This window comes from Xenia sp. Carnegie-2017, unplaced genomic scaffold (assembly GCF_021976095.1).
Source record: "Xenia sp. Carnegie-2017 unplaced genomic scaffold, XeniaSp_v1 HiC_scaffold_19, whole genome shotgun sequence".
Lineage (NCBI taxonomy): Eukaryota > Metazoa > Cnidaria > Anthozoa > Malacalcyonacea > Xeniidae > Xenia > Xenia sp. Carnegie-2017.
In genome coordinates this window covers 10,260,824-10,288,211 of record NW_025813481.1, presented here as the reverse complement: position 1 = coordinate 10,288,211, position 27,388 = coordinate 10,260,824, and the positions used below count along the sequence as shown (strand labels likewise).

General features: G+C 37.2%; 1 protein-coding gene and 2 long non-coding RNA genes across 3 annotated transcripts; 1 reads left to right on the top strand and 2 right to left on the bottom strand.

Annotated features, from left to right (window-relative positions):
- The first annotated feature begins 274 nt into the window (after window positions 1-274).
- On the top strand, window positions 275-936 carry LOC124439250. The gene is made up of 2 exons (XR_006946330.1): window positions 275-447; window positions 642-936. It is a non-coding gene; the product is annotated as an uncharacterized LOC124439250 (long non-coding RNA).
- A 3,141-nt stretch (window positions 937-4,077) lies between these two features.
- LOC124439100 lies at window positions 4,078-7,593 on the bottom strand. Its single transcript, XR_006946272.1, has 5 exons — window positions 7,478-7,593; window positions 5,894-5,968; window positions 5,473-5,556; window positions 4,829-4,866; window positions 4,078-4,147 (listed from the first exon to the last, which is right to left on the bottom strand). It is a non-coding gene; the product is annotated as an uncharacterized LOC124439100 (long non-coding RNA).
- Window positions 7,594-8,485: 892 nt separating this feature from the next.
- LOC124438070 (laminin subunit gamma-1-like) lies at window positions 8,486-25,475 on the bottom strand. Its single transcript, XM_046988061.1, has 14 exons — window positions 24,326-25,475; window positions 21,158-21,464; window positions 20,142-20,416; window positions 19,055-19,312; window positions 18,356-18,686; window positions 17,731-17,966; window positions 16,941-17,174; window positions 15,738-16,055; window positions 14,492-14,629; window positions 13,812-14,293; window positions 12,364-12,670; window positions 11,326-11,576; window positions 10,594-10,794; window positions 8,486-9,263 (listed from the first exon to the last, which is right to left on the bottom strand). Exons 1-14 carry the CDS (start codon window positions 25,359-25,361, stop codon window positions 8,778-8,780), a joined length of 4,860 nt encoding a protein of 1,619 aa, XP_046844017.1. The 5' UTR covers window positions 25,362-25,475; the 3' UTR covers window positions 8,486-8,777.
- Window positions 25,476-27,388: the final 1,913 nt, after the last annotated feature.

Here is a 27,388-nt window from a genome sequence, read left to right as displayed (position 1 = left end):
CAAAACATCTGATTGACGACAATCTTTGTTCAAGTTATGAGAAATAATTGATTTGCACTTCAAGGCGTTAAAACACAAAAACGTTATAAAAAGCGAAGAGTAAAATGAAATTGTAAATTGAAAGAAGTACCTTGCTAATTCAACATATTTTTGATTCATCAAACTTGAGCACCGACTTCAGGTCAAAAAAGTCATTACTTAAAATGTTCAAACATAAATCACAGAATAGATATATACAGAAGCGCCACTCAGCGAAAAATCTGTCCCCTACTTGTACCCAGTCTTAAGTGCGCATCTTTTGCGTCCGCCATTACTCCAGCCAGATAAACTGGCCAGAATGTATATAGATTAATATTATGAAGAGTTGTTTTTCGAAAATTTGACGAATTTAAATTCACTTATGGACAAAATTTTTAATGCCATCGGATAGGATACCAAGCATATGAGGTGAGAAACAGTTTTGTTGTAAAATACGTTCTTCAAATATAATTTTACGGGTTTTATAGTTTCTTGCCTTGAATTGTATGTGAGATCCATGTTTAGAACGTCTCTTATATTGAACGGCAGTTGCCCTAAGAATTTATAATTTAGAACAAAAGTAATAAATATATTTAGTGTGATTCCATTTCTGTATTTTCTAGTAAAGAGTTTCCTATTAGAATGGTCAACGGATTTGATAGAAGCGATAAAACGACCTACTGTGCGTAAAGAACGTTCTTCAGATGAAGACGTTATTGGTATAAAATTTGGACTAAACTAATTTATATTTGATTCTTGAATCGGGGCTTTTTATTTTCAATGTAGCTTGTCTGCATAATTGTAATTGATTGTTTTTATTTGTAATTGTATATTGAGTTCCTGTGGCTATCATGTCTGTCAAATTTGTATTAACTTACAAATAAAGATGTTTTTTGTTGTCTTATTTTTAATAAACAATATATGAAATTACAATTTTTTAAAGAATGAAGTTATTGATAAATTGTTACAATTAAATTAACAACTTTACCATTATGTCAAACATATTGTCAAGCTCCTACAGCTTACCTCTTTGGTTAAACTTCACTTGTGAGTTGTGACCAACAATTGCATGTGAAAAATGATTAGAATTATGTTTGATTCACCGCATTGATCAACCAGCAGAGAGAAAGTATTGCAACAAAGGGCTCGAAAATTTAATTTTTGCTAAAATCCATAAACTTCATTCAGTAAATTAAAATTTTTATTGTAAGTAATCATGTCACAAACAGAACTTATTCTGACAAAAACCAGTTATAGTTACTCTTAATGCAATCGTAATACTTTACACAGTAAAATGTTTACCAAAAGGTGAAACACAGATACACCAGAAAACTTTTTTAAAACATTTGACAGGGGGAAACTGTGCCAAGCCAACACGAATCCAATTCACAAAAGCATTCAGGAAGCTTTTTTATGTTCACTTCTCACATCATCAATAAGCATCCATGTCAAATATATAAATAATCTCCTGATTGAGTTTAAAAAGGCAGAAATAACAAAGTTAAGTCATGTGGACCATATGGCAGTATATGTTTTACAAATTGCTATTCAAGCACTTTATTGGTGGAGGCCAACATGCTGCTGCTTATGTTCCAACTTGCTCAAAAAGTCATTCAAGCTTCACAAGTCACAACTGTGATGAATACAAAATATTTTGGCATCAGATGACTTTCATAGTGGCCATGCAGCATCGTTTCTGATAGTTTAAAACACCTGGGTAGACAATTTTGGTGATTCGAATGTCCTGCCAAACGTTGTTTGAAATATATAAACTAACTGGAGGATAATTTGATTTGTCACTTGTTTCAGCCACGACCGAGATTTCAAATGTTAGAACAAATGTCTTCAAGATTCTCTGCAGAATTCTTATATGATAAAATTAAAACTGACGACAAACCATATACCGAGTACGCATCTCGTCAGATACATATCTACTTTGTAAATATTCCGAATAAACCCTCATTTATCAAAACGGACGTCGAATTAATGATAAATTGTTGAGAGCTTGATGTGTTAACTGTATCCACACAAAAAAATATTAAAAAAATGACCAATCTATAGAAATATTTGGGTTTATTTGCCAAAACCCATCCATAGAACTATATATTATATTGCGATCTGGCTGCATTTATCCAGTGAACTCGACATTTGAATAACTGGAATGATAACCGAAGCCAAAAATTGAAGCCAAAAAAATTTTTGTCGTCATCATTCGTCATCACACGTCAGGCTCTAGTCTCTCGCGTGTTCATTTTAATTTTTTTAAATCATTTGTCCCTTGGTAATGGTAGAGTTCGGATCTTGATCAGAGCGTAAAAATAACGAAATTTTTGGGAATGAAAAGGTTCACGGAAAGTGAATCAAAGTGATAAATCGAGAAGCAGGGTGAGGTGAACTTAGTCGATCTGCTTTTACGCTGCGGTTTTCCTTTAAAACATATCAAAGTCTTTAAGGATATTCAATTACTGATATCGAGATGACAGCCATTTAGTATTTCAAGCACTATCAAAATCGATGAAAGATACAATCGCTCTGTAAAAAGTAAAATGCGAGTTATAGACTCAACATATTTTATGAACCTGGATATTCAAGTTTCTTTTTTCTTCGGAAAAACAGATCTTTAAATCCATTGAAACGACAAAAAAAGACAAACACTGTCTGACACCGTTTGAAAATTTACCTTCCGACGAAAGAAAAATTTATGCTTGAATATTTCCTCGTCATATTTTCTTATTGTATTGCCTTTTTAGCATAAAGTGTAATTTTCAGTTGGCTTTTCCTCGTTACAAGTTGTAAGTTACAACGAACTCACTGTAGTAAAGTTTTAGCTGTAAAAAATAACCTTTTGCGAAGAGTTGGCCTAGTGTGTTGTTTGTCGTGATGTTGTTTATATGTTATGCTTTTGCAGTTTGTATTCAAATTTATATTGGCCGTGTATGTTTAGCACTCAGGGGAATGAAACTGACGTACAAACCGCGTGAATATTCGACTTTGAAGGACTGGAACTGACGTACAAACCGCGCAAGAGACTAGGACTTTGGCTTCAATTTTATATCTATAAAATGTATTGTAGTTATCATTCCAGATACATATATATGGAGTTCACTGCATTTATCTGGCTGGAAACATGGCTGCCGTGTAAAGTTCCCCGGATGCTGCGGACACGAACATCAAAGGTTCCGACATCGAGTGGCGCTTCTGTATATATCTATTCTGTGCATAAATCAAGGAGAAATTCAATCACCACTTACTTGGCACTTCCCTATAGAAAGCTTAAAGACGTCATTGTTCAAATATCGAAATCTATACGAACGAAAACGAAACTCTAACTAGAGAACATGATCAAAGATATATTCGTATCTAAGGGTACAGCACGTGATATCATAGTACAAAAATGTGATATCAGTGTTCTGTAACTAGAGGTAACGTTTTTTCATAATTAGTTGGACACTGACCTTTTTGACACCAATTCGCTTTATTCGACACAAATAGTGAAGAATACTCGATGGATCATAAGAAGCTTCATTTTAGCCGCGGAAGTCGTTTGACTAATTCTGCTAGCGTACACAATTCAACATGCACTTCGAAGTTTGCTTGCTCTCACTTCGTGAACAGTACGAGTTGACAAACTGGATAACAAATTTAAAGAGCCAACACGACTAGCCAATCACCATGGTCAATAGAATAAGCAATTTTCATTTAAGTCCCAGTTGCGTCGTTTCGCAACATTTCCGATGTGAGATGGTATTACTGCGACACTAGACATTTTTTGGAAACAAGGTTTACATATTTTTGTTGTTTAATTAGTCGAGGTTATTTCCGACAAGTTATTCCAACTATGACTTCAATAGAAGACAAACGCTATAACGACTGAAATAATGATAGCAAACATATTGAGACTAAACTAATACAATTTAACTTACATAAACTATGTACATTGATGGTGACTATACACAGTGCATTTATAATTATAACAGCTGTCAAGTTTAGTTCACAGAGTAACAAGAGGTGATAAAAGTCTACAATAATCACATCTATATGGGAATATGTAAATTTTTCGACAGTAACAACACAATAACGATACTCTATTGATAATATAATTCAAGATTCATTCCATCGTGAATTTCATCTAAACTTGACGTTAAGGTACAATACTTCAACAATTTAGGAACTCGGGTTTAAATAAACATGGGAACTCTGGGGATTTCAATTCATGAAGTATCGACAGATGTTTGTAGATGTACATCATCCAGTTTAGTGTAGTCCTATAAAGGACTGCAGATGTTCATGCTGACAGACAATTTGACAATCTTAGCTGCAGTTGTCTTTAGAGTCAAGTAAAGTCTCCTGAAGATGACTATTGAAGTTGACTACAAAAGATGACTGTTGAAGATGACTACTGAAGTTGACTATTGAAGATGACTACTGAAGATGACTACACATAATATAAATCCTAACACGGCTTATTTTACATGCACATGAAAAACATGTGACTTGGACAAGATTTGAGCTCACACCTAAAGGCGAGAACTTCTGACTATTGAAGATGACTACAGAAGATGACTACTGAGGATGACTACTAAAGATCACTACTGAAGATGACAATTGAAGATGACTACTGAAGATGACTACTGAAGATGACAACCTTTTAAGTGTGAAATGTCAGTCAACATAAACAACAAAGTCTTTCTCAGGACTCTGCTAACCTGGACTATCTACATCTACATCTACAAACATAAATTTCCATAATTAGTATTATTTATTTCTTCAGAAATTTATATGTTATTGCTACAATTGAAATAAAGGATACAATCACCCAGTGATATATGATCTTTGAAGATTGTATACCTGTATCAAAGTTACAAAAATAACAAAATATAGCAAAAAAATGAACAGTGTATTGAAAGAGAAACATGTAAAAGATGCATAGAAAATATCCGAAAAAGATGTCAAATTTTACTAAAGCTGTTGACAAAATCAAGAACCAAAAGCTAACTAAATCTATTGATTTAAATTAGCCTTTGAAAATTCAGAATATTTATTTGAACAGTCGAATACTTTCACAAACTTCATGTTAGGTTTTGTCAATCATATGTTCAAAACTTTCGGAATGCAATCTGATTGGTCAATATTTTTATTCGTTGTTACATTGACCCATCAGATCATTTTCTATAAGTTTGAAGATGCAAACCACCAAAAAGGAACATCTTAATGTTCATACCATGAAGGTATGAATGTTCAAATGAGTGTTCTGAACTTCTTTTGAAAAGCAAAGTGCAATTGAATGACCACCACCAAAACAAAATTCTAGGTTAAGCAACTTATACTCATGCACAATGTTAAATCACACAACTTCTTCAACAAGAAGAGTGTAAGACATTAAACATATTGGTAACTTATATGTGGTAACTTAATATATCAAAATTAATCATTGACACAGAGGATTGAACCAACCATTTCTTTAGCACTATTCTGTCCCACTTTGTTCCAGTCTGAGCAGCAACGAGTTTCTTGAGATCACCAATTGTATCATCAGAACTAATTCTCAAATTAAGGAAGACATACTATACAAGTTCAACAGCTTTCTGTGTTCATTAAATAATTTATAAAATCAACACAAAACAAATGTGGTGATTTCGTCTGTAGCTGTGTTGCATTAGCTTGTGGAAACTGATCAGAGCTTAACAAATCAAATTAATCAATCTTGCAGGACAGCAAAAAATTGACCCTAACAAACTCTTTGGAATAACCGAGGGAATATACGAGAGGTCATTTCTGGAAGTAAAACTATAAATGAAGACAACAAACTTTAACTTGTCTAAGTATTCTTGTGGTTTCAATTAAATGTTATTTTGGCATTAATGTCAAAGGATACTTGCATTTTACTCGAACTTTCTTCCCCAGTCTATCATTACATGTAACTTCCAACATGATTAACAAGATTCCCTGACTAAAAAATATTTAATAACATCAATACTGAATGACCATTGTCAATAAGTGTTCTTTTCTAAAAATATTTTAGCTTTGAAGTTAAGAAGCCTTTGTGAGACTTTGAATATCTTTATCTGGACTATACGGCATTTTTAACTCAATGGTTCAGGTATGTATATCCTGCAAGCAAGGAAAAGGAAATGATTGATGAAAGTCACAAGCAGACCTACCAACCCCTAGAGAAGCAGAAAAATTGAGTGGCTTCCAAAAGTCGTGAGATTGTCAGCAAATTTGATGTGTCAAACTACTTAAACTTACAATATCCACAATATACAATAAGTGTAAAATGTGCTTTTTTGGATATTTCACGATGAATAGACATAACTTTTCTGTAATATAAACATTCAGCTTTGCGTGTGAGAGGAATCTGACTATAAAGATTATTAATATAACGACACAAAATACAACATTCCATCTCTAGGCAGTTTTTGCATTTGTGTTTTTCGCAGAAATTTTGCCAAAAATCATGAGATTTTGGATATAACTCGTGAAAATGTGAGAAAGCAAGAAAAATAGGGAGTCTCACAATTAAATTGTGAGAGTTGGCAGGTCTGCACAAAGGAAACAACAGATAATTGAAGAGTGCGAAACATGCTTCCTCCTTACAAAATAGCGATACCAACTTAAAATGAAAAAGAATGATAGCATAATGCTATAACCAACAACTACAAACAATAAGGACCTTATCTAAAAACATTTGAGAAATTAACCTTCCACTCCTCTTCCTTGTAAACGAGACAAGCCTACTCAAAAGCAGAGACCCAAAATATGGAATTAAGAGCTTTGTCCATATGAACTGTTCAACATGCTTCCAATAAAAAATGAGCAGGAATATTCACTTGATTAATCTATGACAAACCTTTCACTTTTTAACTCTGCCATACCAGTCACAGGCCCAGGACTTGTATCGTACAAGGCTCTCTGCTTTTGAGTAGGCTTGTCTCGTTTACAAGGAAGAGGAGTGGAAGGTTAATTTCTCAAATGTTGTTATATAAGGTCGTTATTGTTTGTAGTTGTTGGTTATAGCATTATGCTATCATTCTTTTTGTTTAATAACATTCCAACTATTTAACCTTGTGACTTAAAATGACTTGATCATCAGACAACTATACTTCATATATCTTCAAATGTATTAATAAACTTATAATTTTATTGATGTATTTTCACATTTCGAAGTCTTTATTAGTAAGGGAATAGTCCGTTGCAAATCAATGAAATAAATAACAAGTAACAGACCATAAATTCGTAGGTTCATCACAAACATAGGATGTTACATGTTTGTAAATGTAGATCGTCCAGGTTGGTATAGTCCTGAGAAGGACAGTGTTTGTTGTTGTTGACTGGCGTTTCGACAACCTTAGCGGTAGTCATCTTCAGAGTCAAAAAGGATGTGTTATGAAGCTATAATATACACTTGAATCTTCGAATTTCGACAGTATTTTATATCCTAAATACACTACAAACTTACCAGTAGAATTCGCTTGATACAAAATGGTTATCGACAAATTGAACTTTAGTTTTGCCTTATTGATAAAAATTTGCTGGGCTGTAACTAACTGCGTCAGAAATTCCAGTAATGCTTTACTGCGCAGAGAAAGCGTAGCATACCTTATAAGATTACGTCACTCGCATGGGAGACACTGATCTCAAAAAAGAATTATTTAGACTCTAAATTTTAGAGGTTATTTCTTACACGGAACACAGGTGATGAGCTCGCTCGAGACGATGGACATTTGGCATCCAACTGTCGTCTGAATAAGATCAAATGAACTTCTCTGCCTAGTAACCCTGTAAATTCTGTAAGTAGTGAGATGAATTTATTCCTTGTTTTTTGCATTTGTTAGAATTATTTGTAATTATTTAAACCGTACGTAGTAAAGTAATGCGCGTCTTGAAGTATCAGAAACTTGGCTGAGAATTGTAGAGCCCTTAATCGAATTATACAATGCTGTGTTCTATTCTGCGCTGCTCCATGCAATTCAATATTGGTCAACTCTAGTCGATTCGGTCGGGGTCTACATCATTCAAGTCAGTTTAGGGTTAAAAAATTTTGCCTAAAATGTTGTATAGTGTTGAGACTCAACATTTTCAACAATCATTAAACGTACGAAACAGATTTCATCACCATACAACGTGGTTTAGTTCAGTTAATGTCCTCCAATTACAAAAACCACGTTACTGGGACTTCTAAGGCCAAAGGTGTCTGGATCAAAGGACACCCAAAATCTTCGGAGTGTGCTCCCCCAAATTTAGCTTCTTGCAATGAACGTTGATATGTCGAACGATATATGTACCAAAGTTTCAAATGAATGAACAAGCTTTTTGCTTTGACACGATCTATTTAAAAGAAAACTCGATTTCGAAGTAATTAAAAGCAATTAAGCAGTTTCATAACTACTTTAATATCCGTGACCACAATCACATAGTGAGCAGGGAACAGTCACAACTTTTAAAAACTTTCAAAGCCAATGACTCCTTACACTTTGCGTCGCGGTTCTCACGACTTTTCTAATGGTAAAAAATCCTCAAAATACAACAATAAAGTTTATTTCTAACGTTAATAAAATAAAATAAAACTTTAAATCGCATACAGTCAGTCTTGGACATTTGAGTAGATAAACACGACAATTCCGTTCTGCAATTTCCATGACCGTTATTCCTCTACAAAAACAGTCATTATAATACATGAAATCTGTATGATAACGATATGGTTTGAATTTTCACTATATATAAAGGCATAGGTTTATTGCTCTTATGTCAAATTTCTTTTAGTTGGGATCCGGCACTTCCTTTAAACACGTGCCATGAAGTTTGCCGTGGTTCTTTGTAAGTTCTACCAAAGCTTCGTTTAGTTCGCTCAGATCGATGTAGTAGCTCTTGATTTGTCGATCTATTCTTGTCTTATCAACCTCGAGAAATGCTACCTTTTCTTTGAGATCCCTTTCCATTTTCTCTTGCTCCGCAATTGCCTTTTCGAGCTCGTACAACCTATCCCAGTCCAAGTCTCCCAAGTCAGCAATTTTCGACTCGACTTCAATGATGCTTGAGCGAACTTTCTTTATGGTATCTTTGACGGATTGCGCATTCATTTTCGATTCGTTTACCGTTTTCTTCGCATTTTTAACAAGACGCGACTGATTTTTTACCCGTTCTTCGTACTTCTCGATCATTTTTTCGGCATTTTTGACGTCTTCGTAAATATTTGCGTCCGGAACGACAAAGCTGTCGACTTCCCTTTTCAATTTTTCGGCGTCCTTAAAAGAAAAAGAAGCAGTGTTGAATGTGGTCTGTCCACCTCGTTCTTCAATCTACGAAACTGCGAATTCAGAGAAATTGTGCCAAAATGTGTAGAATGAAGAGATATGAAGGGTATCGATTTGTCAATATCTACTTCCTTCTTATTGCAGAAATAAAAGATGTTTTTCACAAAAAACCGAAGTTCGAAGATTTATACCTGCTCGAGAGTTTTCACAAACATCTCCGAGGTTTGCATAAGTCAGTGCAAACACGAAAAACATCTTTTATTACTTTTATAAAATAACAATAATGCGAAACAAACATTTTCATTTTTCCTCCATAATGTATTCATTATTGATTTGCAATTCTCGTTGATTGACTGATTGATTTAATTGGTTGAGCTCAGATCTGTTTAGCGCAGGCCAATGACGAACTACCTTCACGAACCTATCGTTACCATGACGAACCTAACGTTACCATAACAAACCTGTTGTTACCATGACGAACCTATTGTAACCTCGACGAACCTATTGTTACCATGGCGAACCTATTGTTACTTGACGAACCTGCTGTTACCATGACGAACCTATTGTTACCATGACGAACCTATTGTTACCTTGACGAACCTATCGTTACCATGACGAACCTATCGTTACCATGACGAACCTGTTGTTACCATGACTAACCTATTGTAACCAATATGAACCTATCGTAACCATGACGAACCTATTATAACCATGTTGAACCTATTGTTACCATGACGAACCTATTGTTACCATGACGAACTTATTGTTACTATGACGAACCTATTGTTACCATGACGAACCTATTGTTGCCATGACAAACCTATTGTTACCATGACGAACCTGTTGTTACCATGACGAACCTATTGTAACCATTATGAACCTATTGTAACCATGACGAACCTATTGTTACCATGACGAACCTATTGTTACCTTGACGAACCTATTGTTACCATGACGAACCTGTTGTTACCATGACGAACCTATTGTTACCATGACGAACCTATTGTAACCATTATGAACCTATTGTTACCATGACGAACATATTGTTACCTTGACGAACCTATTGTTACCATGACGAACCTGTTGTTACCATGACGAACCTATTATAACCATTATGAACCTATTGTAACCATGACGAACCTATTGTAACCATGTTGAACCTATTGTTACCATGACGAACCTATTGTTACCATGACGAACCTATTGTTACCATGACGAATCTAATGTCAACATGACAAACCTACTGTCACCTTCACCCCTGTGATCAGAGAAAGTGAGCTTTGCACTTCCTACACACGTGATCCCCCACATGAGCACTTACGTCATTTGTTTTGGACGATGTTTCACTTCCGCTTTTAGCAATATTCTCAGCATCTCCGACAAGTTTTCTGGCATCATCGATCTCATCATTGGCCTTAGCGGTGTTGTTGTTGGCGAGAGATATAAGACGACGTATTTCGACTAAATTTCCCTTGGCCTTGTCCGCTCTAGTCATACTTTCGTTTACTTCTTTGTTGAAATTCTGTAATAAAAGCGAACAAAAAAACAATTGCAGAAGACTTATTCATACGGCATGCATGTTTTTGAGCAATTCCGTACTATTGGAATTACGATGGCACATTATTTGTATTAATCTCACAAAAGAATCGCGTGTACTTTTCAAAAACACGAAAAAAACTCTTAGTAATAAAACATCAACACCTGTATACGGAAATGATAAATTTAAAGCTCACACACATTCAGTGAGTTGACTTTCAGAATCACTCTGCCGATTTCAAGATTCAAAATAATAGAGCAAAAACCCGCCATAGATGAGACAATGTGTTTGCATGAGACAATGAAAGCGAGTGTGAGCGAGCTTTTACAACACAACCGTCAATGTTCCCAAGCTTAATGCTAAAGTTTTTTCTGTAGCAAAGCAACACTTCTACGAAAGCTGACCAAACCAACGCGATTCATTTTCATATTCAAAATTTCGTGCTTCGAAAAATAACCGATTAAGAGCGCAATGCATGATGGTTGGCATCGAGGTTCATCACATATTTTAACAAACCTCTAGAAGTTTAAGATTTTCCTTCGCAAGTTCCAAAGTTTTTGTACCATTAACGATAGCCTCGTCTGCCGTTCTATTCGCTTGCTTTACTTGATTCAAAAGATCACTGGTGACATTTTCAATGCGATACAATTTTTTAACTCTCTTCATCAACTCTGCGTCAGAAATATTCTGTAAGTTTGTGTTTCCTTTAAGGCTTCTTGCTTCATCTTGCAATTCCTTTGCTTCGTTTGTAGACGTCGCAGCTTCGGCTGAAGCAAAGAAAATCACCGTATAACACAATTTCAAGAAGTAGATTATGAAATGTTTTTAGATAAAACGTAAAAACTGTTAGAGACATAACAATACTAACATGACATATCAATGCTGACGTGACATATCTATGACAACGTGACATATCAACGAAAACTGACATATCAATGTTAACGTGAAATATTAATGCTAACATGACATATAAATGTTAACGTGAAATATCAATGCTAACGTGAAATATCTCAGTGTTAACGTGAAATATCAGTATTAACGTGACACATCAATGCTAACGTGAAATATCTCAGTGTTAACGTGAAATATCAGTATTAACGTGACACATCAATGCTAACGTGACATGTCTATGCCAAAGTGAAATATCTCAGTTTTAACGTGAAATATCAGTATTAACGTGACACATCAATGCTAACGTGACATGTCTATGCCAAAGTGAAATATCTCAGTTTTAACGTGATATATGGATGTTAACGTGAAATATCAAAGTTAACGTGAAATATCAGTGCCAACGTGAAATATCTCAGTGTTAACGTGAAATATCAAAGCTAACATGACATATCTATGCCAACGTGAAATATCAATGAGAACGTGATACCTCAGTACTTACTTACGTGACTCATCAAACCCAACGTGATATGTACCATCAACACAAATTCTAAATATCAAACCTAAAACACTAACCTTTCATAACAGCACTATACTAACGTATCCACGACAACTTGTCAATACATGCGTAATGTCACTATGATAAATAACAAAAACATTCTCTACCTTTAGTTTCATTGACATTGACAAAAGCGAGCGGTTTGCTTGCTTCGTCCAAAAGTTCCTCAGCCTTTTGAAGTGTGCTTGATGCGGCACTTTGACTTTTAGAACTGTTATCGTAGACGTCATCTGCAAGGGCTTTTAGTTCACCGATCGTGTTGTCGCTAAACATCAATTTTGCTTCAGTATTTTTCTGATCGAGCAGAATATCTTCCATTTCTCTGTTTGCCAATGTCGAAGCGTTCAAAGCCTCGAGTGCTTTCTTTCTCAATTCCTCTATTTCCCGCTGTTGATCCTCGGAACGGTTTTGAATCTAAAGATGAATGAGATGATAGCATTTTAATGCTTATGAAGTGAAAATGTTCATATCATCTTTATTGGCTTAAAGAAATATTCAAATGTTCACAACCAATTTGATATTTTTGACTATGATACGCTGTGTAAAACGTGTGCAACTTTATGGCCGCCATGTATGTTTGCTCAGCCGAACGGAAATATCTTTCGATAAAAACTTCACGTCTGAATGTGTACTAGTTATGACATCATAATGAGCAAACGTGGAGGCCAAAAAACGTTCGCACACGATGTGTGAAATCCCAACTTCAGACGGCTATAAAAGCGGTTTAAAATGATCACTTTCAATTATGTTTGTAGAAAAATGACTTTGATGGCAAATACTTTTAATTAAACCAATAGAAAAGAGCATGAAAATTGCACTTCATAAGCACTTTAAGAGCTAACCGGTCGAGTTCCTGAGCAATAGAAGACACTAAAGTAAATGGTGTGAACCCGGGAGTATCGTTACATGTTTGTAGATGTAGATCGTTCAGGATAGTAGAGTCCTGAGAAGGATTGTTGTTGTTGGTAATGACTGACGTTTCGACAACCTTTTTTTTTCGAATCTGAAGATCACTACCGGTAAAGTTGTGGAAAATCAGTCAACATCAACATCTACAGTCCTTCAAAGGACTCTACTAACCTGGATGATCTACATCCACAAACAAAAAGCAGACATTAGACCGTAAATTGAGATTTTTGTGGTGCATGTCATTCAAACGCTTAAGACGATTTTCTTTCTACGACACACGGACAAAAACGCATCCTTTCTATAAAACATAACGTGGTCACTTAAAGACATCAATAGATTACTCGACAGTGAAAAAATAATTGCCGATTGGGCTGCGCATAATCTTTACATATGAAAGCTTGTACAATATATTTGATTGTGTGTTCCAACATGAGACAATTGCGTAACCAGCTCGACAATTGGGGAGGGAGGGGGGGGGGGATTATTTATGCATGTATTAAGTCTATTGAATCAATTGTTTTCTGCGCATTACTAAGCCCTTATCAACATAGCGCTAGGTCTTTACTGAGAAGTATCGGATGGGTAGTTTTTTGTACGGACCGAGCACGTAGGGTGAGTTTACATCACAGTTCACAGAACCTTATACCTTATTAACAGTCTCCCATATGTTTATGATAGTCTTGTTCCAGTTAGAACTGATTTTGTAGATTTCATTGATGATCTCGGATGTCCGATTCGTCGGGCCACGTATTTCATCGACAAGTTTCCAGGAACGCTCAATTGACTCTTCGGCCAATTTCACTTCACTGCTGGCAGTCTTTGCATTCACGTCAGCTTCCGTTGTCTTAGTTTCGCTGTTTTTTAGCTTTTCATCGATAACATTCAAAGTTTGATTGACGGCATCCAGTCGACGCATTAGCTCTTGGTCGGCCTCAGAAATGTTTTCTGCTCTCAATAATAACAAATGTAACTCATCTTTCACAATGTTCAAGCGTTTTAAGAACTCCTTGTCCGGATTTGCGTCTGCGGAGCCACGGGTTATGTTCTCGCTGGACTCGTTCAATGCTTTCAAAAATGCCCGAAGCTTGTTTACCTTGATCTGAAGTTCGTCATAGCAAGGAGGGCAGCCTAAAATGGACGAAAAAGAAACAGGAAATATGACGCCCGCCAAAAGTGCAAGTACCGTATACCCTCTGATTAGTCCCAGTCTCAATCGAGAGCTTTCCTTCTACTAGACCTTCAGTTGAAACGTAGCGTAAAACAACCCCAAGATAGAGACTAAATAGAGTTAATACGGTTATCGCAATTTTGACCAACGGTGCTTACGTGTACATCCAGCAGAAAGATTGAATCGATTTTCGCCACATTGATCACATTTGATTCCTAAGACACCTGGTCGGCAAACACAACGTCCGTCCTCGTCACACGAGACGCCTAGAGATCCGTTTGGATCACAATTGCAAGCTAAAATGAGAATATGCATTTTGTTAGCGGAGTTGTTCGATTTAATGCGACAATAGTAGAAAATGGACAGCCATTGCATTATGTATTTGTATAAACGAATTACATTATGTATTTGTCTCACGAAGACTTCAAGCTTCAAGTTAGAATGAAAAATCTGTGTGCGCTGTAGTTTATTTTCACAAAGCCGAACAGCAAAGCCATGTCAGTCTAGAATTTGGCTGCAAATCAGATTGTTTGGCTGAATCAGAAGATTAGAAATGAACATTAACTATTCGCTATTTAGATTCATCAATTCTGGAGGGTATTGTACTTAACTGTACTTCACACCAATCATAAACCTTGATCATATATGTAAACACTAAGCCTATATTCGTTGAAACGCAGTTTTAAATGTGGAGGAAAATAGACGCAAGTTTCTCATTAATTGTTTAACCTAGCCATGCAGCTTCATATATCCCAGTATGTGATGTTTTTAAGTACAATGAAGTACAATACGCAATGAAAATGAAACTTTAATAGACTCGATTATACACACAGAGTTCCAAATTAACGGTATGCGCACAGATTAGAATTCCACATAACTAAACATAGATTATTGATATTAATGTCGTGAACCAAAAAACATGGTATCACGCATGCGCTGATTGGTTTATAACTGAGTTTGCATTAGCCTGCGCAAACTGATCAAAGTTACATTAAATAATCGACAAAAGGGAATTTGCAAATCAATCATTGCACCAGTCTGCTCTCGACATTTCCCAAAAGGTTTCCTTGGTTTGCGTAAGCTTCTACAAACACAGAAAACATCTTTTATTTCTTAAATCGGTGCCATGTTTAAATATAGTGCCACCACAATGAAACGCGCGGCGGATGTTTTTGAAATGAGCTAATAAATGTTCACCCACAAAATAGCGGATTAAGGGTAGGTTAGAATAACTTACCACAAATATATTTTCAATAACAGCAAATCTCAATCAGGTAATAGTTTAGTTTCAAATATTTCTTAGAAATTTCTAACCAACAACGTTGTTCCAAAAGTACTTCGAATTTAAAATCAGCTGCAATGATTCTGCCCTACCGCTTACCCAAGATCCGCAATTGCACCTACCTCGGCAGCCCTCGGGCGAGAATTGGTAATGATCTGGTAAACATTGATCACAACGTCGACCACCAACACCAGGCTTGCAGACGCATTGTCCAGAGAACATGTCGCAACTATCATTGTAAGCACCCGTCGAGTGACATGCGCACGCCTCACAACCATCCCCGGAGTTGATGTTCCAGTAATTCTCCAAACATTGGTCGCATTTCAAACCAACGACGTTCTCGCGGCACGTACACTGACCATTCTGATCACATGGTAAGGGTGTGCCATCGACGACATTCAACGATGATGAGTACGTTCCATTTTCGTGACAGTCGCAGGCTGGATAGAAAGAAGGATAGCAATGAACAAATAATGGGCAACTCTAGGAAACATTACAAAAATACGGCCAGGCAAGTGTGCTTGATATTACTGAATGGATATTGCCATTTGTAAGCGACCGTTAGGCACATATTATTTTGTGCGTTGATTTCTGGCTTAAACGTCACGTTTTGTGTGCGAAACACATAAGATAAAACAAGTAAAGTAAATAGTTTGGACTGTGAGACGAATCGTTTGACATGTCTTGTCTGTGTGTTAAACAACATCATTTATATCATTTTCGTCAGCGATGGTGACTAATCTTTCTTCTCGTTGCCAGTCTCACCCTATTGGAGTTTTTGAAGAACATTTTTCACAAAAGTCATGACAAAAATCTTAGTATTACATCAAACATACAGACGAGACATGTCAAACGTCATCATCTCACAGTTCAAAGTATTTACTTTACACAGCTACTAAACAACACGCAAAATAAAATATGCCTATCGGTCGCTTGCAAATGGTAGAGACTAATTCTCATTCATCGCAAAGAGTCGCTGGAATTGGCGACATTCATCGTCGATAGTCTGTGATTGCCAGATCACGAAAAGTAGGCAGTTTTGAAGTGGCGTTAATTTTGTTAAGAGAGAGTCAATAGTATTGATTTGAAGCTATACTGTGTACACCATTGTTCAAGTCAATTTAATGATGACTATTTAAGTGATGATAACATTTGTAAGAAAGGTCTAATGATGATGATTCGAAGCAACACTGTGTACACTATAGTCATAGTCAATAAGGTGATGCTTATTGTCAAAAGAAAGGTATAATGATGATTTTATGGTTTCATTCTGTCACATAATCTGCATGCCTTCTACTGTCGTACGCAAGCTTTTATCACGGTACCTTTGCATCCGGGTTTTGGATAAGTCAACGCATCACCATAGTAACCGACTTTACAGAGCTCGCACTGATTCTTCGGACCGTTTCGTGTGTTGTATATGCACTTTAAACAGTCGCCAGAAATGGAGTCGCAATTCTGAACAGCGTTCGCATCGATGTTACCGTTGCAATTGCATTTTCTGCAAGGATCCCCGGGCGCAGCAAAATATCCGTCGACACACGATTCACAAAGTTCACCTGAAATAAGAAATGGATAGAAACATGTTAAATGTTGAAAACTGAAAACATCACAACAAATCAACACTTTTCCGCGCTTAAAGAATGAGTGGCAACCAAGATGCACCTTGCACCCGAAGCTAAGTTTATTGAACATAAGTCTTTTTGTTATAATTTGAGCGGCGAAGTAAGCAGTTTTCTCTCACACACATCTGGGATCTGCCGCAGCCAATCCGCTGCAGGCTTGACATTTATGACTTGTCTGAACAAGTAATACACAACAACCATTACAACGCCTAAAACGGCCTTTCTACTAAGAGCAGTCTAAACTAAAGAGTCTAGAATACTAAATTACACATGCAGATGCAACAAATCTTAACTTCACGAAATATTTAGAAAGAGAAATCAGTAGTACAGTTGAACTGAGTTTTTCTGGGCAATGTTGCAACACTTTACGCAGCCTTCGGTGGCTACGCAACCCAAACCAACCTAAAACATTTCCGCCTGTTTTATTCCTCATTCGGAGGAAAACGACACTCAAAAATACAAATAAACCAACGAAATATCAAGTTATTACCTTGATGTCCTTCATCGCAAACTGTACACGTGACTTTTCCGCCAATTTCGATGCACTTTGTCCCGTATTTACACGGGCATGGCTTGCAATCATCCGGAGTACCTGCGGTTGGGTTGCCGTAAAAACCGTCTTTGCAAATCGAGCAATCATTTCCAACTGTGTTGTGCAAGCAGTCACATTTTCCCGTATCGGCATCGCAGCTGTCCGCGTGCTGGTTACATTCGCATCGAACGCATCTTGAGTGATGAAAAATAAAAATATTAATGTCCAATTTAAGATGTCTTCTCGTCGTCAGTAGCAGCACCATTCTGCACTGCGAATTCTACAACCAGATTGACTGAACAGAAACGAAAACAAGCAACATTTTTTTACAACTCAAAAAAAAACAAGGCGGCAGTTGTAAGTAAACAGAGACTTCCATTATTGCAATCGTTTGAAATTAAAAAGAATACAGAAAATAGGGTGAACTTTTATAACAGCTCGACCGCGCAACGAGGATACAAATCAATACGGCAAAAATGCCCATATGAATGTTTGCACCCCCCTCCTCCCCAATTAAGGCACTGGGGACGACAAAGAATGCTGTAAACTTTCTCACGATTCTTGGTGGAACTATATCTTTTACCTGTCATACGCAGAACCATTGACTATCTCGTGCTTATGCCCCTCGCGACAGGCATCACAGGACAATCCAACGTAGGGGGGTGGGCAGGTGCACTCCTCTACCCAAACCACGAAGTCGACGGCATTCGTATCTTTGGTCGCGTACTCCAGAGATATGTCGTCGATGATGCCCGTGCCTTGGTCGGAATACGTCATTCTGATTTTGATTTCATCCAAATGGTTGAGCAAGCGTTGAAAATTGAAGCCATTTAGCTGTGGGCCCCAGTCAAACGACGGGTCCTCGTGAAGACGATATTGGTATAGTTGGAATTCACGCGTCGGTACGGGGTTACCTGGAGATTTGAAGAGAAATAGTTAGTGTGTAGACACTGACTACAGTAAAAGCCCACATGTAAGAAACTAGACTTTAAGAACCTGTTACGCCAAAATTTCCGATTTATACCATCTTTTCATGAAGACCTGTCTAGGTTAAGATTTCGACCAGGTTCTTATTTTGTTTTCATCGCTTCAAAAGGGTTGAAACGAAAATATAAAACTCAAAGAAAACAAACTCTTCACAAAGTAATGAAAATGATTAAGAAGTCGGAATTGCCACCTTGTTACCACCTCGACACGTTAGTTAGATATCTATGGGACTGGGTTCGAAAGCATACTACCACGCACAACATACTATTTTGACGTCATAAACTACAATAATCACCTTGTCCCGTGAGAGAAGTTGAAACCATCAATCCATCTCTACTCCTTGATATCAACATGATGTCGCCTTTGGTGAACTGCATGTTTTCTGTACTGGCAACTTTAAAGCGGAAGGACAAGATCCTCGAATAACTGCTGCGTTTCTTTTTTAAATATGGAAGCGGTGCGGTGAGGAAAAGAGAATCTTGGTTGATCGACGTCACCCCCACGCTTTGTTCACCAGCATTCCACGTTCCAAGCGTTGCCGTTAGGTCCTCGCCTGTTTGAAATGAAAAGCAATATCGATGACGTTATTGCTTTGTTGGTTAATTTCATTACAAAATTATCTGTTATAGGCCAGTAAAACGAAAATTTGGCTATTAAAACAGTAGCTTCATTGAAGAGAACTTGTTACACGACAGCGGACTTTCTGAAACAGTATAGTCATATCTCTATGCATTTTCAAGTTATTGAAGTTTTGTGTTGTCTAATTTCTAGAGTGATTTTGCATTGCATAATGAGTCCCTTGAAATTTATAAACATACTTTAGTTTCTAGCCAACTTACCGATGAAATACCTATGCAGGATTTTACATCATTGACACTCAACACAGGCAGAAACTCAGTCCTGTTGATGTAGCATAATAGAAAATATTCCTAATCATTCAACTTTTCTTCAAGCAACTTTCTCTATAAATCGGACTCCATAAAACTTCAATATCTTCAGAATGAAACGAAACATGACTAAACTGTTTTTGATCGTAAAGCGAAATTACCATGGTGAATGGCCAAAGACTATAGAGTTCCCAGAAGTTCTGAAAACAAACGGAAACCCGAGAATTCTGAAACCCAAGTGACCCAGGAGAGTCGAAAAATTAGAGGTTCCGATAATTCTGAGATGAGAGCTGTTTGAAATGCTCAAAAAGCTTCTAAAAACCTTTACTACCAACTAAATGTCACTTGGTTGTTCAACATTCAACATTCATGATTCAACATTCTCTTATGAGAACGTGAAGGGTGATTTATCAAGTAAATTAAACCACAATACACCTTCCCCTTTTATTGACTCAATTTTCATCCCAAATGCAAGTATGAAATTTCGTTGCTAACCTCCGCTGTTAAATGCTCGCCATCCCTCAAAACCAGTACGGAAGGTCGATGTCAGGTTGACACTGGAGTAGCCAGCAGCTGACTTACAGTCGGATGAATGACCATAGCAGAAGCAGTGACGACATCCATCGGGATTGTCCTTCTCCAGGGCAAAGTGACCGTCAAGACACTTGTCACAGTTCTTACCAACAACGTTTTTCTTGCAATTACACTGACCGTTGTCGTCACATTGGAAGTTATCCAATCGCGTTCCTTTCACCGAGCATTCACACGGACTGTAAAAGAGCGAGAAGTTTATGTCAATTTGGATCAAAACAAAAACCTTGCAATAGTTTATAGAGCGGATACTAGTTGACGTTAGTAGAGTTCGATGGAATAAGAACAGAAGACCAACAGAAACACGAAAGCGCTTATAAACAAAAGCAATTGCAATAGTTGCTATTAGAAAATAATAAAAATAAAACGTGTGCGCTGAGTGGTCTATAGCATTGCTTGCAATAGCCTTTGCAAACCAATCAGAGCTAAATCAATTAAATCAATCAATCAATAAAAGAGAACTTGCAAATCAATCATGAACCCATTTAAGAGGAAAAATCAAAATTTTTGCTTTACACTTGTCTGTTTCACGTTATTGTTAATATTAATAATATATTTTATAAAAGAAACAAAGACGTTTTTCTTGTTTGCACTGGCTTATGAAAATTTCGTAGATGTTTGCGAGAGGTCTCAAGCAGGTCCACACCCTCGATCTTCGGTCTCGAGTTCTCCCAAAAGTCTCTTCGGTTTGCACAAAAACAGTAAACATCTTTTATTTCGCACACTCCTAAAAATATCTCCTAATCGTGGATTAAGACTAACAAAACTTAAGCACCATTTCACTTCTCCCCGCTACATAAATATCCAGGACCATCTCAGTACTAATGACCATTGTGCGAAATAATAAACGCAGTACTTTAACAAATACAAATCCTATATTAATTCCTGTATTATTGTTCACATGCACAAACTCCACAAACCTGCACCCATCCGAAGAGAAACCGTAGTGGTTAGGCTCGCAACGATCACATTTATCCCCAGTTACACCAGGTTTGCAGTAACAGCGACCGTCCTTGTAACACTGCAGACTCAATGAACCAGTAGGATTGCAGTTACATGCTCGGCAGTCTTCGTGATCTTGTTCACGGTGGTAATTCACACGACATCTCTCACAGTGAGCCCCCCCCGTGTTATTACGACAGTTTATACATCGACCACCCTTGCCGGTCCTTTCGTAAAGTTCTGCCTCGAATTCGCAGGTTTCCGCAAGGCCATTACATTCACACGCTGTAAAAGGGAAATTGTAGTATCAATATAATTCGCATTACGGGCTTTCGAATAATTTTTTGGTAGTCATGTCTATGGTAGACTAGTTTATAGTAGGCATGTCTATAGTACACTAGTTTAAGGTGGCAATGTTTAAGGTAGACTAGTTTATAGTGGGTGTGTCTATACTAGACCAGTTTATGGTGGGCGCGTCTATAGTAGACTAGTTTATGGTAGGCATGTCTATAGTGCACTAGTAAGGTGGGAATGTTTATGGTAGACTAGTTTATAGTGGACATGTCTATACTAGACTAGTTTATGGTGGGCGCGTCTATAGTAGACTAGTTTATAGTAGGCATGTCCATGGTACACTAGTTTAAGGTAGGAATGTCTATGGTAGACTAGTTTATGGTAGGAATGTCTATAGTAGACTAGTTTAAGGTTGGAATGTCTATGGTAGAGTAGTTTATGGTAGGGATGTTTATAGTAGACTAGTTTAGTATAAGCATGTCTGTGGTAGACTAGTTTAAGGTAGGAATGTCTATGGTAGACTAGTTTAAGGTAGGAATGTCTATGGTAGACTAGTTTATAGTAGGCATGTCCATGGTACACTAGTTTATGGTAGGAATGTTTATGGTAGACTAGTTTATGGTAGGAATGTCTATAGTAGACTAGTGTATAGTAGGCATGTCCATGGTACACTAGTTTAAGGTGGGAATGTCTATGGTAGACTAGTTTATGGTAGGCATGTTTATAGTAGACCAGTTTATTATAAGCATGTCTATGGTGGGCTAGTTTATGGTAGGCAAGTCTAGGTCTAGAGTGGAGTTGTTTCCACTCTCCGGTCTATTGAAGATTGTTTAACAACAAACTCGCCTTTGATCAATATAAGACGTTTAAGAAAGATTTCAAAAGACTGTTCTAGAATTTTTGGCGGAGAAATTTGATAAAAAATGTTTGAATTGTTTCACATCTTTGCGATCATAACAGTCTCATGCATCAATAACTTCATGTAACAGGAACAAAACATCGTATACTACCCATCTGTAAAATCGTTTTTTATCATTTGTCAACAAATATCTTCTCAAAGTTATTGTCATCAAGATAGTTATGATTAGCCGCATGTCTAGCGCGATAAAACTACTTTCGTCACAAATTGAAGAAGAACTGTTTAATGAACAAACAGCTATATTCATTAATAACTGAACAATGGTACGTTAAACAGAATAGTACCATGATACGTCCGTCGCCGAAAACGCTACGTTTGAAATAGAAATAGACGCTGTATCCACGAAACCTGTGCGCATTCCCTTCAAGTCATTGTCTATAGTTAATGTTGGATTAAAGATCAAAGGTCTCTAGAATCACTAGAATCACTAGTTTTGTTTGCGATTTTCAATGACTACAGCTTAGATAATGGCTCATAAGCAAACTTCCTCCACCCAGCCCTCAAAAAAAGAAAAATCTGGACTTTGTGAACGCTCTTTTTTGAGAAAATGTTTTTGTGGTGATTTTTTATTGTCCATGTCTCGCCTCTCGGATCTCCAAATATGAGATCAAAGTTGCTTTCGAAGTGACAAACATTTTTAAGTAACACATCTTTTTCAAAACAAACTCGACGATGAGCGCGTAAACTTGAAAAACAAAGCGCAAGTTGAAAGCTGTGAACATTTTACCAGATGACAACGTTCGACAAAGCCAAAAATTGACAGTTTTACTTTTACTAGCGCTCAGTATTTCCTCGATGTTTTGTTTCATTCTGTTTATGGCATTTGTTTTCGTAGGGCTTTTCTTTATGTTGTTTCAATACATGCACTGAGCACGCTATACACACTAATAGTCGTCCATCTGCTAACGTATATATGTTTATATTTATACATGACGAACACCGAAGGCGATTTAAAGATGTCGCAAACTGCTATAGCCGGTATAGCGAGGAAATTCCTCACATATTTGAATGACAGCAAAAAGAAAGCAAAAACCATTCACGCCAGGGTAATCGAACGGCGTGTGTCTGTAGAAAACTTCGTAAGCTGAGTACTTTTTTTTATGCAATATATATCAGCTTCTGTTTACAATCATAGAGCGGATGCCTTAATTTCATGCAGCAGTGAAATGAAAATTTAAATGAGAATTTCAATTTTCGCCAAATGCTGAGTACTTTTCTTTTATACACTATATACCAGCTTCTCGTTACAATGAGCGAATGCCTAAATTTGCACCAGTAATGAATTTCAATGACACACAAATTAAGCATTGAAATACGTTAATGGTGTTAAAACCATTTCGCTACGGCTATCAGAGCAAATCGGTCATGGGTTGTTTATCTCAAACGAATTAACTTCTTTAGTACGTTGACATTCTGTTCAGAACAACGGCATGAATTAATTTAAATTGTTTAGGCAAGAATCGAATTCCGTCTTCAAAGATGACAGAGGAACCTTCACACAGAAACGTTCATTAGGAAGAAAAGGAAACGAAGCATTCATACCCTCAATTTTACCCAAATCTTGAAGCTCAAGGTAGGTTCTAAAACTAACGAGTCATACAATTGATAGAAACAAGGGCAAGATTGCCGTAAGGTAAAAGGGCACCTGTGTTCAACCCAAGTCTCACACAATTCTCTCGACAGCTTTGTCTGCAACCTTTGATTGATAATTTTACAGCATGAAATCGTTTCTAATTACCTCGCAAGCTGCTCAAAGGGGAAAATCTGCATGATATCATCTTGCACAATCCATGACTCGAGATAGTTCAAAAAATATCACATTCATATCTCGGTTATGTTGAAAATACCGCTGTTTTTTTCCGATTTTATCAAAAATTGAAAGAACAGTTTACGGCAGCTAAACTTACTCATCAAAAACTAAAAAAAGATTTACCTTCACAAGCAAAAGCATTCTCACTAGTCGCTCTTCCCCAAGGTTTATTGTTGTGTGTCGGTAGGCATTTCTCGCAGTCAATACCAGTCGTGTTGTGTTCGCACTCGCAGAAATAGTTATTACCATTTCTTGGTTTACAAATCGATGCGTGACCATTGCAGTGACATTTTCCCAATACAGAAAGGTCAATGATGGCGTAGTAGTAGCTCCTGAGAACGTTGGGATCGCCAAAAATGTCATCGGCAAAAGTGTTCAAACGGTCCAGTTCGAATTTTAAGGACGTTGCAAGGATCCATTCCTGTAACTCTGGTAACTTTTCGATGTTGTTCTTGCCCGGTCGGTTCTTCAGTGTTCGAAAAAGTACCTCACCTCCGAAAATAGGCACAATTTGACTGTATTTCGCAGTGCACAAGGCTGTTTGAAGGTTACTATCACCGATTATAAGTTGGTCGGGTTGAATACCGTACGTTTCTTGGCAAGAGGTGGAGTAGTATTGATAGGGAATCCACGGAGCATTGTCGTCGGCCGTTGTTTTCTTAAATATTGCCATGGACTCGGGCCGCAACGAACGGAAACGAAGTCTTATGCTTACGATATCAAAAGCTTTGTTCAAATCCAGGGTCAGCACAACCTTAGAAAAACGATTCGTGCGATCGTATATATTATTTCTTAAGAACGTATACAACGTGTCAGATTGCCACCAAGAGTAGTTTCTGTCGTCCTTCACGTCAGTGATAAGAATCGCAGGATGACTTGTCGCGTTACTGCGACTATCGCAATATTGGCATTCCTCTCTTTGACCGGTTGACAGAGTCTGAACGCAATATTTAGTAGCAGGTGTACCGCAAGTGTTGTTCGACTTCACTTCGCGTCGAAATGCGGCGTTCACAAAACCAGGAACACATCGAATGGGTTCGGACTGTTCGTTATAACATTTCATTCTGCCTTCGCTGTTCGTGTTACCATTCCTGATAGCTTGCGCATCGATGCATTGAAGTACTAGTGCGACCATTAAGCATAGCTGTAGGCAAATCATTTTGATTATGAAGGACGCAAAACCCAAAAGCGGCCTGTTTGGTGAGGGGAACTCTGGTCGACTCCGTTAAAGTGTTGTCTGATATGGCGGCGCAGTTCACGTAATTGAATCTGATGGAATGCGACGTGAAACACGACCTCCCGCGCCCCGACATAGTGATGCATTGGACACAAATGATCAATTCAGCAATGAAAATATTTGTAATTCGAGAAGATGGGTGAAGTTTGGAAAGTGAAAAACGAGCGTAAAATGCATTGTGCAGATTGTACTTATTTTGTGGAGGATTTTGTATTCGTGATAGAAAACCCAGAGTTCGAGTTATTACTTACTCGTGGGTTGTTTGTTTTTCAAATTGCTTTACACAAGCGATTGTGTGTCAACAATCAATACAATTACGATACCCTCTTTAAGGATTATTTTAAAGTACTTGTACTTATAGTACCAATAACACAAAACTTTACACCCATTTTAGGCTATACTCGAAGAAATCGATGGGCTGACTGCTGAAACCTGTATACGAATCTCCGGGGAATGTATCAAACCGATGCAAATCTCCAGAGTTGCAATTAAGGCTATTTCGGATCAGAGTCTCAGCACGAACCTGTGATGTAAAATAGTCCGTTGCCTGTGGCCTCAAAATGTCCTTAGAAATTAAGTTTCGTAGCCACCATCGCGGTGCTAAATTTTATGAATGGTATTCTATAGTTTTCGACATGCTAAATTCGAATTTCTTTTTTCCCACTCACCAAAACCCGCAGTATTTTAGAATTTTGACGATGAAGATCGCTCCCGTTTTGTTGTTTAGGGGACATTTTTACATGAAGGCTACAACTGGATTCCATGCATTTTCAGGTGGGTATGTGAATCTACTAAAGTCAAGGCAATTCAAAAAAATAGCACTACTCTTTAAGAAAACCTGGTGTCATTACTAGGTTTTTTTAATAATTTGAAAAATAATTAATATTCATATGTTTTTATTGGTAGGCTGTGGCACAACCAGTTTGTTTTATGGACATAGCAAAGTGTTCAATTGTAAGCTTCTGTCAGAAGATGCCCATGTTGTCAAAGCTCTTCAGGAACTTGGAGAATATCTTGTAAGCACTAAAGAACTTCACAAGAGTCTGGAGGAGGTATTTACCACTCAATGCCTGGCATTGGCATTAACATGGCTAGGTACAACTTGCCACCTAATAAAGATTGTCTGGAGAAACACATCAAACGTGCCAATTACCAAGCAGCAATATGGAAATCGTAACTGTGCCCCGCCAAATGCGTCCAACCATGGATGGCAAATTAACAAAAATAAGTCTATCTCCATCGATTGGATGGATGGCAGTTGTGCACCAATCGATGTGCTCAATATTTACAATTGTACGTAAATGCACTGCTGGTTGCTTAGAAAATAGATGTTCGTGTAAGAAAGCATCCATTTCTTACACTGAACTCTGTTAATGCCTTTCGTGCTTTAAAAAACAGAAGAATTGGAAACGGATGTGTATGGAGAGGTTCTGGATGCAAAAATTACAGATGAAGAATTGTCAAGTGACAATAAAGTAAATGAACAGTGAAAATGAACAAGTAGCATCACGATTCACATCTTTCTCCATTGAACCTTGTCTTCGTATTATAACACCTCTTTATTAAATAATTCGTAAATGGATTTGACCTTGTAGCAAGCTTCAATATTCTGTCAACTTGTATAATCTTTCTTACAAGAAAATTGTGTTTCGCTTTGTTTACCTCTCTAAATGAACTGTGAGCCCACGACTCGGCTCAAAATAATAGCGGTATCAATTTACTTCATGTAAAAAGATCGCCTAAACAACAAAACGGGAGCGATCTTCATCGTCAAAATTCTAAAAACTGCGGGTTTTGGTGAGTGGGAACATAGAAATTCGAATTCAGCATGTCGAAAACTATAGAATACCGTTCATAAAATTTAGCACCGCGAAGGTGGCAACGAAAGTAAGTGTTTGACGCCACAGGCAACGGACTAAAATGAGCACGTTCTCATTGTGGAAATAAAG

Coding starts and splice junctions, on each gene's coding strand:
- LOC124438070 (XM_046988061.1), bottom strand. CDS start 25,361: ATGATTTGCCTACAGCTATGCTTAATGGTCGCACTAGTACTTCAATGC. Junction 17,967..18,355: donor AATGGTTCTGCGTATGACAG/GTAAAAGATATA, acceptor TCATCACTCAAG/ATGCGTTCGATGCGAATGTA. Junction 10,795..11,325: donor AAAATCTTAAACTTCTAGAG/GTTTGTTAAAAT, acceptor CTTTTATTACAG/AATTTCAACAAAGAAGTAAA.